This window comes from Rana temporaria, chromosome 2 (assembly GCF_905171775.1).
Source record: "Rana temporaria chromosome 2, aRanTem1.1, whole genome shotgun sequence".
Taxonomy (NCBI): domain Eukaryota; kingdom Metazoa; phylum Chordata; class Amphibia; order Anura; family Ranidae; genus Rana; species Rana temporaria.
In genome coordinates, this window is record NC_053490.1 from 134,029,183 (window position 1) to 134,047,903 (window position 18,721).

At 43.3% G+C, this 18,721-nt stretch overlaps 1 protein-coding gene across 4 annotated transcripts in view; it reads right to left on the reverse strand.

Moving 5' to 3' along the window:
• Positions 1–6,699: 6,699 nt before the first annotated feature.
• The window catches only part of ANKRD52 (ankyrin repeat domain 52), a 97,175-nt gene continuing 85,153 nt past the window's right edge, over positions 6,700–18,721 (reverse strand). The window contains exons 27-29 of one of the 4 annotated variants that reach the window (XM_040341123.1): positions 12,060–12,142; positions 11,613–11,704; positions 6,700–8,683 (exon numbers count right to left, since the gene is read on the reverse strand). In XM_040341123.1, coding sequence (XP_040197057.1) covers positions 8,451–8,683; positions 11,613–11,704; positions 12,060–12,142 — 408 coding nt within the window. In that variant the 3' untranslated portion in view covers positions 6,700–8,450. Of the gene's footprint in view, positions 8,687–11,570; positions 11,705–12,059; positions 12,143–18,721 lie in introns of all 4 variants that reach the window. The other 3 variants (XM_040341122.1, XM_040341121.1, XM_040341120.1) reach the window with 3 other exon arrangements.

Sequence of the window (18,721 nt, forward strand, 5' to 3'; positions counted from 1 at the left end):
TAAGAACGAGGTCCGTTACATTAATCTCAGGCCCGACTAGGGGGGCTTGAGGTGGAGTTTAAACTCTTATAGGGGGTGCAGCATTTACAAACAGGGTAATGATATATACACACACACACACACACACACACAGTTAAGAAAGGCAGGATTCCTCCCTGTAGGCTTCCTTAGATAATCTCAGCTGAAAAGAGAAATATATCATGATTGCAATGCAGCTTTATTCATGACTTTATTGCCGCATAGAGTTCCAGACTCTGGACGTGTCACCAGAGTGCATGTGCAAAGTAAGAAAAAGTGGCAATGGGAACATGGAGGTAGTGCGGAGGCTAGGAACGTCTTACTGCTGGAGACAAGAGACAAATAGGTCTTGTTTTTAAAGAGTTTTCTGAATAAAACATCCAAACAGGCCAAGTTTTTGTGCTTCCAAATATAGTACTCATTAAATAAAAACTATTCTTTGAGGCTTCTAGTTTTAGTTTTTAAAACAATTAAAAGCACTTGACCACCACCAAATTGATCATTCACACCAAAGCCACAGTGGGGTACTAGTGATAAAGTAGTTAAAAACACAATGACACACAAGAAAAAAAAAACAATATCATCACTGGCCCTTCCAGCAGCTCATGGATAAATATGTAGGTGACATTCACTCTATGCATTATAGAACAGCTCAGTGTTTTGCTTTGGTATCTACAAAAAAAGGCATCCCTGTTCAATTTCTGGGTGAGCCATGCATTTACTTAGTAATATAGAGGAAACATACCACATTTGGGAAGTTAAGCAAAGTATTTGGAGATAGAATTAGCTGCACTGCAACTCTACAAGTTAATTTTGTATGGCATCAACAAGTTACAAGTTGTTGCAAGACAAAAATGTTACAAAAGAAATGAAAAGGCTTAAACAGCAGTTGAATTTATCATACTGGTGCATAATACACCCAATACTGTCAACTTTGGACTTTAAGATAACTGCTGAGGTCTGGTGGCCATTTGTGCTTTGGGATGTATATATGTGTAAATTGTGGAAATTCTAAAGCACAAATGTAGTGGTTGACACCAGATCTCTCCACACTGTGGTAAGTACAGATCATAAAAGGAATAAGCTTTATCTGGTCTAAGTTTAGTTCCTGATTTTGGCTAACAGTTTGGGAATAAGTTATGTCAAACAAATGGCAAAAGGGGATGAGAACACCACTAATCCAGTCTTTAATTTTGGTTAGTTTAAAAAAAAAAAATTATATGCAAAGTCTTATTGCAATTACATGCACAACAAAAAGAACAAGCTTTGCCTTAACATATTCATTTCTTGGCTAATTAGAAATATTGCTAGGGCAGGTTAGATTTACATCACTCACTGGGCTACAAGACATTTGAATTAATTTTAGACAATATATACCCAGCAGCGCAATTATGTATGTGACCCCACTATTCAAATGCATGTAGCCTATTTCACAATAACTACCATCAATCTTTGCAGACTTCTAAACCAATCTCAGACATTAACTTAGTCCTATCTTAGAGATTTTAGACAAGTAACTTTTTTGAATTTGAGAAAACCATAGTAGTTTTGCTTTGGTCCAGTATAATGCAATGTGGGGGAAACATCTGCAGCCTCATCCCTGTACATCAAGGTTTTGGCTTCTCGATAGGTGTACAGTACATTGTAAAGCTTAATAGGCTGCTGTACAAGAGAAGTCAGGAAAATGAACACAGTACCTTTACAAATAACAATTTGCTTCCAAAGTTGCGAACGCAGGTGTCTGTGCATCAAGATATTTCTAGACTACCATGGAGAACAAGGTGAAATAAAAATGTATTTAAAAAAAAAAAAAAAAAAAAGGAAAAAAAAAAAAAAAAAAAAAAAAGGAAAAAAAAAAACTAGTGGCAACCATATTTAAGTTTAAATTGTATATCTTTGTAGAGCATGTCAGAGGATACATTCAGTAATATGGCTCACAACAGCTATCCAAATGGATGTAGCTCCTTCGTTTATACAGTGGCAGTGCAAGTAAACCTGTTTGTGAAATGCATTTGTGCTGTTTTTTTTTTTCCTTTTCATTTTCCTTCTCAATAGCTTTAATACATTTCAAACTTTTCTTTCAAATAACATTGACTTCTCCCCTTATGATGGAGCACAGCAGTAGAGAATTGATCTCATTTATGCCTTCATTCCTTCCCGTCAGCCTTTACTTGTGTTCCCAAGGGAAATCAGACCCTTACCATTACCTTAACTCAACACTGCTGCATGGACCTTAGCGGCAAAGCAGCAACAATGCACTAAAAAGGTACCAGCAGCAGCAAAAGAGTCATGAGAAAGTGCTTAATAATGAAGCAAGTGCTTTGCATTAGGAGCTGAAAGAAACTTCCATTGTGAGAGTGGCACAACTGGGAAGACCCAACACTGGATCCTAATGTCACCAACCTCCAGTTAAGCAAAGAAGAAACACACCAGGCCAGTAAGAACAGGGAAATTAAAGTACTTTGGCATAGTAAATTGTTGTGTGAAATTCAATATTCCAAAAGCATAAACATACTTTAGTAACCATTTCCACACAAAGAGTATCCAAGGAAAATGGCTGCAGCTTGGGAGGTAGGATGGGACCAGGGAAATTTGGAATGGAAGTTTCACGACAGCCCTGTAAACAATGCACTCAGGTAACCAGACATGACATCTCTGATAGCAAAATAATGCATATTCCTTTGCTTAACCCATGCCCGGCACCCCCAAAAAAAAAAAAAAGAGAAAAAAACACACTCAAAAATTATTACTTAGAATTGTCAAGCTGTGCTGCCAATGCACATTTTATATGTTATTAAAGGAGAACAAGACCAGGTAGAACTGTTTCCAAGGTGGAAGAGAATAATGAGGAAGGGCGAGACTGCTGCAACATGCCCCCACCAGAAAAGGGGCAAGAGAGAAATTAGCACAACCAGGCCAGAGAAAATAATCTGCTAAAAGCCCTTTTACAGAACTTTGATTGTCATTTCTCAACATGCAGAATGAAGGCAAGAAAGGAAAAAATAAATAACAAATTTTCAGGGGAGGGGGAAAAAAAAAACATAAAAATTTAACACGCCATTCATCAAAGCAGCCACAAAAAGGAATGGCAAGGAGAACAGAGGTGAAATGATTGAATACAGCAGTTAGAAAGGTTGGCTCCTCTCAAACATGTGACTAGCAGGTTCTATAAAAAGGCAGGATCAGAGTGCAAGAGAACAGAGAGAGACAATATAGGTCTTATCTCCCATCATCTTGTGCAAAACTATAAAATGAATAATATCACTCCCACAATATGGGGCAGTGGTCAACAACCTAGAGAGCTAGTCCACCATTTTAAGTACGGCAAAAAAAACCTTATGAGGGGCAAGAATTCAAACTAGTATCCTCAAACAAAAACTGCACAAAACCAACAATGTAGCCCTTAACATGATCACTTTGCATCTTTGGACCCATTTTACCAGAGACGAAAGCTTGAAATGTATGATATGATATTGCCAGAGGCAGTCCTATAATACTGTCTCCTGCTCTCCACAGTGAGAGAGAAAAAAAAACACTTTTAATTCCCTTTACAGACATACATTCCTAGTCCTTTCACTCTGCACAAAAGAAGAAGAGAAAAAAAAAAAATCTACCGATTTATGCTACATTTTAAGAAGGCACACAATAGAAATTATATGCAAGAAAAAATAGTGCAGATTACTAAATGCAAACACATAATGAAACTGGCCTGCGTGACTCTACCCCGCAGTCAGTACTGAGTAGGGTAAGCCATTCAAGTTTTACCACCAACAGTAAACTGAGGTAATTTGTGTTGACTAAAAAAAAAAGTAACACTTTAACAATTAATAAATAATGGGGTGCGTGAAAAGATTACTACAGCGTTTTTTTGTTTTTTTTCTTTTTTACAATTAAATGGTTTGTGAAAGACAGAACTCCTTTTCAGTGATAAATATTCCGTACACAAGTTTTGGGTCTGCTGCACAGATTACAAGGCTATTTAAACTTGTTATTTCTAACAGTGAAGAGGGAATATACTTCTTACAGGGGATGCATACTTTTAAAGGACTATTATAGTCCTAAACAGTGCAATTCCTCTGCCCAATATATATTTTTTTTACCTGCATTCATTTTTTTTTTTAAGTGGTGATGACTGGAAAATCAACAGAAAATACTGTTCTCTTCCATCATATACACTTAATGCTGTAATGTCAAACATAACTACATATGTTGAAACACCAGCAAACTACGCTCCCAACCCATTTTTTGAACCCCTTTGCTTGCCATATTTGCAATTTTGACCAATCAGGTATCTCACTGCACTGAATCACTAGCTCACTGGTGAGGTCCTCTCACAGGACTTTTATATTTGATAGGAGTTCTGCCTCAATGTAAGCTGCTATTTTGCAAAATCCAATTCATTTTATCTCATATTTAAAAGTTTAGAGTTATATTAAATCTAAAAATTGTAATCCAGTTTTTCACTTCATTTAAAAAAACTGTAGCATATGGTCAAGTTTTCTCAATCCATAGAACTGACTGTAAAAAACACCAATATAAAAATATTCAGGGGAAAACTGATCATTTAGTTATGGAATAGGGATAACTATCCCTATGTAACAAGGGGTCCAATGTAAGGGTCTAGAATGAACACATCACATTGAAGAAATAGAAGGGGAAATACAGTTAAAGTGCAATTATTATGGTTAATGCCACTAAAAGACCACATCATGAAAAAAAATAAAAAAGTAATAGTTAGACAAAATCTGTCTATGCTGGGCAGTTCTGGACACAAAGGTGTCAATTCAATTCATGTTAAAAAAGACTAAGAACCTGTAATTTTCACATTTAGCTTTTGGGAGAAAAAAGGTTGAGGCAAAGCCTGCTGGGAACACTCTTGCCTCTGCAAGTCCCTGACACACTCAGGTAAAAGAACAAGATTTCTACATGAGAGTCAGATAAACACAGGTTTTACACAGTGGAATAAATGACATATACCCTGGCAAAGAGAGCAGCTAGATTGTGTACCTTTAATTCTAAAAGTGCACATTTAATATCCAAAAAAAGAACATCTAAGTTTAGTCAGTAAAATTTTGAGAAAACCAAAGATTTATAAAAAGCAGTTCTTGTCCTGTCCCACCAAGCTTGATGTCTGACCTACAGACAAAAGCTAGTTAATTCTAGAGAGGGCCTTCAGTTGGACTTAAATTTTCTGGACAAGTGTAGCCTCCCTTTTGGTGCCGATACAAAAGGTTTGCATCACTTACTAAAATGTGCTTTCATTTACACGAAAAACGCACTTAGTCCCTCTTCCCCCAAAATACATGTTTCTAAAAAGAAGAGGGTCCGTAGAATAAAATGACAGTAGCTGCTTTTTTTGTTGCATGATACTTGCAGTACTGTTTATTAAATAGGTATTTTCGGTGAAACACACATTAAAAATAAATTTTAGTGTGCACAAAACACTATGGGCCAGATTCAGGTACATCTGCGGCGGCGTAACGTATCGCATTTACGTTACGCCGCCGCAAGTTGCACGGGCAAGTGCTTGATTCACAAAGCACTTGCCTGTAAAGTTGCGGCGGCGTATCGTAAATCCCTCTGGCGCAAGCCCGCCTAATTTAAATGATCCGGGTAGGGGGCGTGGATCATTTAAATTAGGCGCGTTCCCGCGCTGAACGTACTGCGCATGCTCCGTTTTGAAATTTCCCGCCGTGTTTTGCGCGAAATGACGTCTAATTAGCATACCCGACGCGGAAAACAACGCAAACTCCACCCAGCGGGCGCCGAAGTATTGCACCTACGATCCGAAGGCGTACGAAGCTGTACGCCTGTCGGATCGAAGCCAAAAGCCGTCGTATCTTGGTTTGAGGATTCAAACTAAAGATATGACGCGGCAAATTTGAAAGTACGCCGGTGTATCAGTAGATACGCCGGCGTACTTGTACTGTGAATCTGGCCCTATATACGGAAGTGTCCTCTTAAATATAAAACATGACATTGTTGAGTAAAGAGACACCAAATATGTCAAGCATCATTTTTTAAAGCCATTTAAATTAACTGTAAATGATGGTCCTTGAACTATCCCTCTCTAGTGTGCACCGTGAATCCAAATGTGTGCTGCACAAGCGTTTATGTACATGTCTGCATTTACATTTGCGTATCATGTATGTGAGGGAAGGGGGCCTTTTTGCATTTTTTTGGGGTTGGCTTTTATTGTATTTAAATTAGATTTAAACCATTTTTACCAAATTGTATTGCTAAAACAAGGGGTCTGAGAATATTCTCAATGTGATAGCATAATGCCAGTGTTTGGTTCTCTTTAAGGGGATAATCAGGGAGATAATGTCTCTCTGCACTCTGCTGAAGTAGATCAAGGACAATTTGCCCTAGGTCTGATGTTTACCCGACTACAGTAGCTAGGGCACTTCCCCTTGGCTTGGTTTATGGTAACAGCAAGGCTGGTTGTCCATGTCATTTTCTCTTTTATGCGTTTACAATTAACCAAAATTGGAATTTTGGCGAATGGAATGTGAGCTTCAGGTAAAGACATCTGAAGCATGTTGCTTAATTTATTAAAACAATCTTTTGGATTTTCCTGAAGCAGTTACAAGGCACCACCTCAAGTGTCAAATATTTTCTGTGATAAGAGAATCAAGAGACACTGATTTTTAGACATTACACAAATGACAGCCTTTTCACTTTTTTTTTTTTGGCTGATTACTGGCACACTAAAAACAATGTACCCAAGGAAGGACAGAAACACAATCCGACACCTTCTCATCAGCCTTTTATTTTGAAAAATAGACCGTAAACAATTGGGTTTAACTGAAGACTACTTAAAACTGTTTTTGAATATGGAGTATTTTAAGCTCATCCTGGACTTTGAACTTGAATATCAGCTAAAATATAGGATGTATAAAGTGAAAAGTGGAATAGTTTCGCTTGATCATTTTGCTGGTGAAATGCAGTAGGACACATAGAAGATTTAACCTATTAAAACATTACACTAAGTTAAAAGTGGAAATGGTTTGAAATGGGCAGGGGAATAAAGGACTTTAAAACTAAAAGTGTATAGCACCATCATCTTTCTTATTTAAAACAATTGATCCCTTTAGCCATCTATATCTTTTAGCAACTGACTAAAGTCTTTTTGGTAGTTAAAAGGAACAAAAATCCATACCAAGTCATAAATGAATAGATTTGGAGGACACTTTGATAACCCACTGTGGATGAACTAATGCCAAAGATTCCATAAAACTTTGTAACAGTCACGGAAACGTTAACTAAAGTTGCCCAATCTGCTGCGTCTTATTGCGTTGTACAGAACAATGGTTTGGATTCATGAATTTTACTACTTGCTTAAATCAACAGTACAATTTCATTGGGGGGAGAAAAAAAAAAAAGCACCATTCTTACATTCTGAGAATACCCATATGCAAAACATGTCACATCACATAAACGCAAGTAAACATCTAATACTAAAACATTACACACATACTCGCACACCTATTAGGACTAAGTGCAAATTATGCTCTGAAAAGGAGACTGCAGCTATTAGCATCCTAGTGAGGATAGGTGAGAGAGACAGATGATTTGTACCTGTCTAAGCCATGGAAGTTATGGTTCCCCAGAGGATTGATGTAGTACTAGAAATATTTCAAATACTGATGGCATGGCAGACATCACAACTAATGGTGACAGATGATGGGAAGACCAGAGAAAGAATAAAGCACTAGAATCACTAAAGTGCCTAGCTGGCAGGGGGATTTTGCAGCAGTGCATAGTGGGAATGTCAACCAGGGATCCATCAATTGGCTAAAACGCAGCACCACATTTGCATAAAGAGAAAAGCATGAGATTTTGCAGTGCCTAGTATTTATATTAGGCATGAGACAGAAGGACTGTTAAGGAACAGCTTCTAAAGGATTGTAAAAAGTGGAAAGAAAGAACAATAGATTTAGAATGAAGTTAAGGTGCCGCTTGCCCATGTAGTCCCGTAACCCTAAACAGAATTATTGAGCTGCCCCTGAAATAAATATTAAGGCCTGGTGACCCTTTAACAGTATAATGGCTTTCATGATCTTACAGCAGCAAAGACATGAATTGCACAGGGGAAACCTCCAAAATACAGCAATGGAGGCCTCTATCACCTTCAACAACACAAGATTGTGAAATCTTCGGCAACTGATTCAAGAACCACAGAATAAAAAGTACCCAGCAGTAAAACTCTGTTCCACCCAACCTGGGCCTCCCTCCTAAATACAGGAAGGTACAATACTACGTAAGCTTCAGTGCAGGCCAGGACAGCTCAAAAGAGCAACTAAAAATAAAAAAGACCCAGGCACAGCTCACTTCATACATGCTGTGTCTTGTTCTCCTTTAAAAGTGCCCTATACTTTATCCTAAATAAATAAAAGTAAGGTTTTGGGTAACCCGCAGGGCGGGGAGAGCTACTCAGTGTAGCAGCCATCCATGGCAATGGAACTGTGCCGATCCTTTGTGTAGGGGCAACTGCCACCATTGGGGATGGCAGTCTTGGCAGCGATGCCGCAGTTCTTCAGGAGGTTGAAGCTGAAGGGGAGGATGGCATCTTTTGGTGGGAAAGGCTTCATGGTGGATAGGATAAGTGCCAAGCAATCCGCTACGTCTTTGTTGGGAGCACAGGCCAAGGCCGGGGTGTGACCTGCTGTCAAAAATGAAAGAAAGAAACGTCATGCAAAAATTACAGGCTCTTAATGATAAAAAACCACTCCATAGTCAATGTTTTCTTCCATCACAAGTATTTACCATACTAAAGTTCACTCCCAGCTTACACAGTTTCAAATAACGTGTTTAAATGCACATGCTCCTGGGATATTCTCATCTTTTCTTCACTACATGGACAAGTTAATTGCCTGTACCACTAAATGGCATAACAATGAAAAACATTGCAATATAATATGTACCTTCAAGCCAAGGCAAAAATGACAGCTTTGTTATTTCCAGCCTGAAGAGGTTTCATTTAAAGTGATCCTGACTTAAACACTGGGCTCCTCGAATATGCTTGTTGCTGAAATACGAATGCTAAAAACGAGTGCCAAAAAAAGTGACACAGAATCCCTAATTTCTATACATTTTACAGGCGAGTGTCTCAAAAAGTGTATGATAGGCAGGTAACTAGCATTTTCAGAAGGAATGGTCAGCAATCAGGATTTTCTAGGGGCTGGGTTTTTCCTTTAACCTCTTGGCACCAGTTGCACGCATATATGCGAGTGGGCCTTAACGCCCAGCTGCCGCATATATACGGCCCTGTTGAAAGAGCTTGCTACACAGTAGGCGGCAGGATCAGTAAGCTCCTGATGCATACTTGCAATTGCGAGCTTTCTGATCATGTGATTGGCGTTCACATGACCCGAATGCCCCCTCCCAGCTTAGAACTCTTAAAGGTCAACTTACCCCATTTTGTACACATCTGACAAAAGGAAAAGCATACAGAGACAGGAAATGTTATTTTCCTAGCGCTCATGCCGAGTCAATACTTTCCAAGGGACAAACCTGAAAGAAGTATGTAGAGCAAGAGCACAAACTTTAATCTGCAAGCTTGTTCTGAGACAGTGACCCAAAGCCAGAAACAGCCCAACAGATATAACTCTAAGGCCCCATACACACCATAGAATCTATCCGCAGATAAATCCCATCAAATGGGTTTCTGCGGATAGATCCTATGGTGTGTACACTCCGTCGGATATCTATCCGCAGATAAATCTCCCCTGGAATGGATTTCCAGCAGATAAATATTTGTCGACATGCACAGAATATCTATCTGCTGGAATCCATTCCAACGGATGGATCCGCTCGTCTGTACAGACTTACCGGATCCATCCGTCCAAAGGGATTCCCCGCACGCGCCGTAATGAATAGACGCATGCGTGGAATTCCTTATATGACAGCGTCGCGCCCGTCGCCGCGTCATAATAGCGGCGACGGCGCGACACGTCATCGGCAGAGGATTTCAGCGCGGATTTCAATGCGATGGTGTGTACACGCCATCGCATTGAAATCCTCTGAAATCTTAGAGAGGATTTATCCGCGGATACGGTCCGCTGAACCGTATCTGCGGATAAATTCTATCGTGTGTATGGGGCCTTATACTTGAACAACAGCAGCACTATATTTCTCTTAGTAAAGGTTTGCCTTAAAAATATGTTTGACAGCTTCATCAGAAGTTTTGGATATTTTTTTTTTTTTTGAAGGGGGGTACCTGGTTTTGACAGGTTTCCTTTCCTATTTTGCACGGATTGCCTAGGCTGCCGTCTTAATATTTTAAATGCATTCTCTCACCATGAAGCAAGAAAATATCCTATTTATAAACTCCATAGCAAAGAGTGGAAACACTGCTGTGCCAGGATGTTAAAGTGCATCACTAGTTTGTACCCCCCCCCCCCCCTCTCGTATGGACAGACAGATTTTACTGCTGTATCCACCCTCTCCTTTTTCATGGTGACCAGGAATCTCAAATTTGTTTAAACACACAGAACACCTGGAGTGCTTCGAGACTAGGGGCCCAAATAGAGTGCTCTGATGAGGAGAAATCAGATAAGTGGATCAGACCCAGTGCAGCCAGCACGGCATGGAAAGATGTGACAGTCAAAGAAAAGAAAAAATGCAGCGCTCTGAAAGAATGATCAAATAAATTCCAACGTAGTACTGTATGCATAAACCATGATATGTATTCCATAAAGTTAAAATATGGTTGAACAGTCAAGGTTTAAAATAAATGGTAGTGAACGTTACCAGTGACCTCAGAGTGAATAAAGGAGGACACAATCATCCGGGAGGCTGGCCTGGAGATGGTTTGAACATCAATCACCATCCAAGGAAATGGAGGGGAGAAAATTCAGTTCCCAGAGGGGAGCGTACCTGCCAGCTCCAGGTGGATGCCACAGCTAGATGGTGGTCATCGGGATGGATATAAAGACAACCAAGCCGAGCAGGGTCGCTATTCTTAGCGCACCTATGCGCCTTCTGTGACATTGCTGCTTGGCATAGAGGGGGGAAAGGTGTCCTGAAGATGGTTGTGTACGCATCCACTGTTCTGTTGCCATGACTTACATGTTTCGCACACATGTGTTTTGTCCAAGTCATCCACTATGCTTCCCCTCTGGGAACTGAATTTTCTCCAATCCATTTCCTTGCATGGTGATTGATGTTCAAACCATCTTTAGGCAAGCCTCCTGGATGATGGTTTCCCCCTTATCCAATCTGAGGTCACTGGTAACGTTCACTACCATTTATTTTAAACTTTGACTGTTCAACCATTTTTTTTACTTAATGGAATTAATAGTATTGTTTATGCATACAGTACTACGTTGCAATTTATTTGATCATTCTTTCAGAGCGCTGCATTTTGTGTTTTTTTCAAATTTGTTTGACATAATGCCAGCTGTACATGTTTAAGATGAACAAAGTTGTTAATGTGGCCTTTTCACATGAAATTGGGAGCAACAATAAAATAAAAATCTATACTTGGACAGCTTAGAGAAAAGAAAAAAAAAATAAATACGAACACTGCACAAACATGTTGTAAATACCTAATAGTATTTGTTCAAGAGCTACATCGGTGCAATCCTCACCTTCCTCATCCACAGCCAAAACAGTAGCTCCTCTTGTAAGCAAAGCTTGGACAACAGATGCAAGTCCATTTCGAGCAGCAATGTGGAGCGGCCTAACAGGAAATTACAGATACAGTTTAGAGAAACATACGATATAAGTCTATGTTTACGTGCTTGATGTTTTGTTTAAAATTAATTGGCCAACGACTTTCTTAACAGCTGCAGGCATCATTCAGATATCAACGCAAAAAGCCGAGGACGTCCATGGATGTCAAGTGGTTAAAGCTCAGCTCTGTTTTATGTAAACACACATTGGCATCATTAATGATCTACAAATTATGCGGGTTAGGCAATTGTGAAATTATGCTAAATGTGTAGGATTTATTGACCAACTACAGTAAAGTAAATAAAGTATAGTAAAACTACAGAAAAGATGAGTTGTATAACTGCACAGCCAACATCACTTACATTTGCAGCATGCTGTTTGTTGCATTGATAAGGCCAAGGTCCCTAGTCTCCCCTAGAAGCAGCAAGGCACACTTTTCATGACCCTGGAAAAAAACACCACCAGATTTAACAATTCACATGTACATTTACTCACCGTAAAATATTTTTCTCTGAGGTTCATTGACGGATACAGCACTTTAAATCTTGACCTTAGGGTTATATCCCCACCTCCAGGAGAGGACTAGGCAGAACATGTGAAAACAGCGAAAACAGCGAAACTGCACAGTACCGCCAAGGGGGCAGTCCTACTGGCTATAACCCCTCACACTGCATCCAGCAGCTCAGTTTGTCAAAAAGCAGTACAAAACAGAAGAGGGGTGGGTGCTGTGTCCGTCAATGAACTTCAGAGAAAGGGATTTTACGGCCAGTACAAAAAATCCTATTTTCTCTTTTGTTCATTGACAGACACAGCACTTTAAATCTTGACCTTAGGGACGTCCCCAAGCAGTGTCAAAAAAAGAGGGGTGGGAACAAGCAAAAAAAACTCCAACCAAACAACCAGAGCTCCTCAACAAACGAGTTGCAACCTTAACCACTTAAGGACCACCCCATGTACATATACGTCCACAATATGGCACGTACAGGCACATGGGCGTATAGGTACGTCCTCGCCTATTAGCGGGTGGGGGGTCCGATCGGGACCCCCCCCCGCTACATGCGGAGGTCGGGTCCGCTCGGGGAGCGATCCGGGACCACGGCGCGGCTATTTGTTTATAGCCGCTCCGTCGCGATCGCTCCCCGGAGCTGAAGAACGAGGAGAGCCGTGTGTAAACACGGCTTCCCCGTCCTTCACTATGGCGGCGCATCGATCGCGTCATTCCCTTTATAGGGAAGACACGATCGATGACGTCATTCCTACAGCCACACCCCCAAACAGTTGTAAACACATACTAGGTGCACCCTAACTCCTACAGCGCCACCTGTGGTTAACTCCCAAACTGCAACTGTCATTTTCACAATAAAGAATGCAATTTAAATGCATTTTTTGCTGTGAAAATGACAATGGTCCCAAAAATGTGTCAAAATTGTCCGAAGTGTCCGCCATAATGTCGCAGTCACGAAAAAAATTGCTGATCGCCGCCATTAGTAGTAAAAAAAAAATAAAAAATAAAAATGCAATAAAACTATCCCCTATTTTGTAAACACTATAAATTTTGCGCAAACCAATCGATAAACGCTTATTGCGATTTTTTTTACTAAAAATAGGTAGAAGAATACGTATCGGCCTAAACTGAGGAAAAAAAATGTTTTTATATATGTTTTTGGGGGATATTTATTACAGCAAAAAGTAAAAAATATTGCTTTTTTTTCAAAATTGTCGCTCTATTTTTGTTTATAGCGCAAAAACTAAAAACCGCAGATGTGATCAAATACCACCAAAAGAAAGCTCTATTTGTGGGGAAAAAAGGACGCCAATTTTGTTTGGGAGCCACGTCGCACGACCGCGCAATTGTCTGTTAAAGCGACGCAGTCCCGAACTGTAAAAACACCTTGGGTCTTTAGGCTGCATATTGGTCCGGGGCTTAAGTGGTTAAACAGCCGCTTGAAAAACCTTGCGGCCGAAAGAAAGCATCCGCAGATGCACTCACATCAACCTTGTAAAATTTAATGAAAGTGTGAACGGACAACCAGGTCGCCGCCTTACACACCGGAGAAATGGACACTTGATGTCGGAAAGTCCAGGAGGCACTAATTGCCCTGGTCGAATGTACCGCGACAGGAAAGGGAGGCGCCCGCCAATTTAAGGCATAAGCCTGAATCACGATCTGTCTAATCCACCGAGAAACGGTGGCCAACGAGACCGCCAGGCCCTTCTTTGGACCAGTTACCAACACAAATAGTGAAGCCGACCTCCGAAACTGAGCCGTAGCCAACAGATACACCCGCAGAGCCGGACCACGTCCAAGGAATGCAAAGTAACCTCTTTTGGATGCGACGGCCGAGGACACAAGGATGGCAGATGCAATAGCCACCAGAAAGGCTACTTTTTCAGAGAGACACACAATAGGGGGATCTCCCTAATGTTTTTAAACAGCGGTTTCTGAAGTACCGAGAGAGAACCCCCTGCACAAACGTACTCACCAATGAATGAGCCGCCAAGGGACGCTGAAAAAAAAATAAAATAAAAAAGACAGCCAAGGCCGATATCTGCCCCTTAATAGTGCTTAGGGCAAGTTTCTGATCCACTCCCCGCTGCAAAAACAGCAGAACCCTGGAAACCAAATACGTATGCGGATGCCACCCCATCTCCTCACACGTAGAGATGTAGGCCTTCCATGTGAGATGATAAATCTTCCGAGAAGATGACTTCCTCGCCCTCATCATAGTGGATATTACCGACTCTGACAGACCTCAGTCCCTTAGTACCTGACTTTCAACAGCCACGCCGTTAAAGCCAGCGACTGTAAAGAAGGATGAAGTATAAGGCCTTGCGACAGAAGGTCCTCTTGCATTGGCAGTCGCCAAGGAACATCCGCCACCATTCGTACTATGTCGGCGTACCAGGGGCGCCGAGGCCAATCTGGGGCAATCAGAATCACTGGAATCCCCTTGGTCTCCACTCTGCAAAGCAGCAGAGGGAGAAGTTTTATCGGGGGCAAGGCATAAATAAGCCGATAATGCTCCCATGGAGCCACCAACGCGTCCGCCCAGGGATCTTTGGACCTGGCCACAAACCTAGATACCCTCCGATTGAGTAGAGAAGCCAAGAGATCCACATCCGGCGTGCCCCATCTCAGGCAAAGGAGTGGAAAAACCTCCGGATGTAGCGACCATTGCCCTTGGTCCAGCATCTGACGACTGCCCACCTCAGAATATGAGCGACCTCCAATGCTGCAGCCGAGCTCCTTGATGGTTGACATACGCCACCATCATGGCGCTGTCTGACTGGAGCCTGACTGGGCATCCCTGAATCCTCCGCGACCATGTGGAGAGGCACCACCTGATCGCCCGAAGTTCCAGCGCCATTGATCGGCAGGCGGGATTCTTCCTGTGCCGACTGTACGCTTCAAACTACCCCCCAACTGGTCAGGCTGGCATCCATCGTGACTACCGTCCAATAAAAAGGAAGGGCCGGAGACCTCCGCCAGCAGACCAGGGAATCCCTGACTAGCTGGCTCACCAGAATTTGACAATCCAGAGACAACAGAGATTTGTCCCATTTGGACAGGATTTCCTTTTGCAAGACTTCGAGTGTGGAATTGAGCATACGGTACAGCCTCGAAAGTGGCTACCATGAGACCCAGGACTCGCATGCAGAAACGCAGCAATGAACCACTTGCAGGACGCAAAACGGCTTCACCGCAGGCTGAAGAGTCTGCCGTTTGTCCGAAGGGAGTTCAGAATCATGCCCAGGTACTCCAGGCGTTGAGTCGGTACCAACACCGACTTCTGGAGGTTCAGAACCCAACCAAACGCCCGAAGAGTCTAACTGCTGATCGCCACATCCTCGTCTAATTCTGAGGCGGAAGCTGCTCTCAGAAGGTCGTCCAGGTAGCCCGCGATTGCGATTCCTTGCTGTCTCAGCAAGGCTAGAATCGGGGCGAGCACCTTGGTGCCGATGCCAGGGCAGGCCAAAAGGGAGAGCTACAAATTGGTAGAGCTCATCCCCGACCGCAAACCGCAGATGCCCGACGCATATGGGGATATGTAAGTATGCGTCCTTTTTTCCCTGTTAAAAAAAAAAAGGTATGCATCCTTGATAAACCCCCCGGATGGAGTGCAGCTACCACAGACCAAACTGATTCCATCCTGAGTGAGTGAGAAACTTATATAGCGCAACACATGAAAACTGAATCACCTCTGGAACCTTTGCACCTTCACAAAGCTGTTGAGGGCCTTGAGGTCCAGGATCGGACGGACCCCTTCCTTCTTTGGGACTACAAACAAACTGGAGAAGAAGCCCTGAAACTGTTCCTGTGATGGGACCGGTACTATCACTCCGCGCAGCAGCAGGTCCTACACTGCCCCAAACAAGGCTTCCCGACTAGAGCCGGAAGATGATAAAGGTTGGAGGGGGAAAAAAAAAACGGTTTGGTGGACAAGAAAGAAGCCATCTTGTATCCTGATGAAACCACTTTGCAGACCCACTGGTCTGAAAGCAGGGAGGACCACCGAGCTGCAAAGGCGACACCCCACCCAAGAGTTGGGATGGGGCAAACCTTCATGCTGTCGTGGATTTGTTCGCAGGCTTGTTTGGCTTGGGAAACCAGAGACGATTCTGTCCCTCAGCGGACACCACGTCGGTCTGGGAGCGCTTACCTGCCGACCCAGGCGGGCGAAAAACACTTCCGAGCGTAAAAGGAGGGCCCTTGGCCTACGCCATGGCTCCTTACCTGGATTGTGGGAGCAACGTAGTCTTACCCCCAGTAACATTTTGAATATCGTCATCCAGCGAGGCTCCAAAAAGCCTCTCTACCTGGAAAGGCAAATTCGCCAGAGACTTCTTAGATGCCTGGTCTGCAGACCAGCATTTTAGCCAAATCAGGTGACGTAGCACCACAGCAGATACTGAGGCTCTAGAAAGCAAGAGAGCCGTATCTAAGGCCACATCGCAGACATACTTAAGGCCAGTTTTACACAAACCGGCGATGCCTATTGCTTTTCCAACTCACGGTGCAACAATTTTGCCCATTCAGTAAGCGTCTGGGACACCAGGGCTGTAGCCAACACTGGCTGCAATGCTGACCCCACCACCGTAAACATGGACCGGGCAACCGCCTCGGCAGGGTCTTTAAAGGCAGGGTTCCCCTTCACCGGAATCGTGGTTACCTTATTTAACCTGGATACCGGGGGGTCCACAATTGGGGGGAGATGTCAATTTTTCATGAAATTTTCCAAGTAGATGCCCCCGCCGTATACTCCATTTTTAGGGTATGACGCACTGCTGTGATAAGCACTCCTACAAGTGCCCTTTCCTGCGCTGATCCGGAATCATCCTCACTGTTCAAACAGTCCTGGTCCGCATCCTGAAACTTTAGAACAGGGGCCGGAAGCCACAGCAAGGCCGGAGTCTGAATCTGAGTTTTCCCCAGAAGACGTTGGGACGAGGGGCATTTTTTACCCCCCTTGTGCCTGCATGCCGCTTCCACCCCGGCAACAAAAGACTCCAGGACCGCCGACAAAGCAGCCATAGGCAGCGCAAGTGCAGGGGAACCGGTTGCCACCACAGGTATGTCTGGAGAAGAAGCGTCAGCTTCTGACGCCATGCTGACTGACACTTGCCTGACACCCGTTAGGGACCGAAGGCAAGCCACACTAAAAAGTCCACCCTCCTAGGCTGCCACAGACTGAGGGGCCCCCCGTAGGACTCACCACCCAGGTACTGCGCTGTACTGCCGTCCGCTCTCCCTCACGAGGTGCTCTGTGTGATTCGCGCCGTTCCGGAAGAAAATCCCCCAGCGCTAGAGGCAAAAACAAGACTACTAGAAAATGGCCGCCTCAGCACACATGAGGGCTCCGGCAAAATGGCCACCAGACTTCCCTGACTGAGGCTGGGTTCACACTACTACACTACTTTCATCCTACTTTGCTCTGTGTTCAATGTTTCCCTATGAGAGCGTCTTGTAGCGTCCTACACAAGTCGGTCCGACTTTGAAAATGCTCCCTTTACTACTTTTGGTCCTACATTGATCCTACTTCAGGCCCATTGAATATCATTGAAGTCGGACCAAAGTAGTATCCTGTTCATGAAAGTAGGATGGATGTAGGACCAATGTAGGATAAATGTAGGACCAATGTAGCAGAGCAAAGTAGGATGAAAGTAGTGTAGTAGTGTGAACCCAGCCTGAGGCTACAAAAAAAATGGCCACGGCCCTGTGGCGGTCTCCCTCAAAATGTACCTCAAACACCCCAAAAATAGGGAAGAAACAAGCGGACCCCATACACAGCACAGCCCCCTGTCCGGACTCGGAGGACCCCGGACAGTCAAACAGCGGACCCAAGCATGGGTAGAAGGGAAAAGACAGGAAGGGAAAAGACAGGGAGAGAAGAAGGGGAGAGTGAAAAACCCCCTATTCGACCTCTCAGGGAATGCCCGGCTGCTCCATCCTGCCGAGACAGGTGGAACCATACTTACCCCTCCTGTAGGGACTGATGGACGCATTCCGGACAGACCCATCACTCGAGCGGTACTGGGTGGCTGTCGACCACGGCACACTGTGACAGCAGTAGCCCGGTCATATGTGTGCCCCGGAGCATTAGCTCGTCGGCCACCCCAGGATCAAAGGGGCATGTCGTGGCAGACCCAGTGCGTAGCTAGGGCCTGCTAACGCTCGATGGCCGGGCTGGGGAGACTACCAGGATCTATATTATCCAGCCTGTCACCCAGCCCGGCTGTTGATAGTAGATCACAGGAATCAAAAAGACAAAAAACTAAGCTGCAGGATGTAGTGTGAGGGGTTATAGCCAGTAGGGCCGCCCCCTGGGCGGTACTGTGCAGTTTCTGTCTAGTCCTCTCCTGAAGGTGGCGATAGAACCCTAAGGTCAAGATTTAAAGTGATGTGTCCATAATGAACGAAAGAGAAATATTACACCTTTACAACTATACATATCTTAAACTCCTATCAAGAACTGCTCCATACACACAGACTAAAATATTAAGCTACATTCAGATCAGTGAAAAT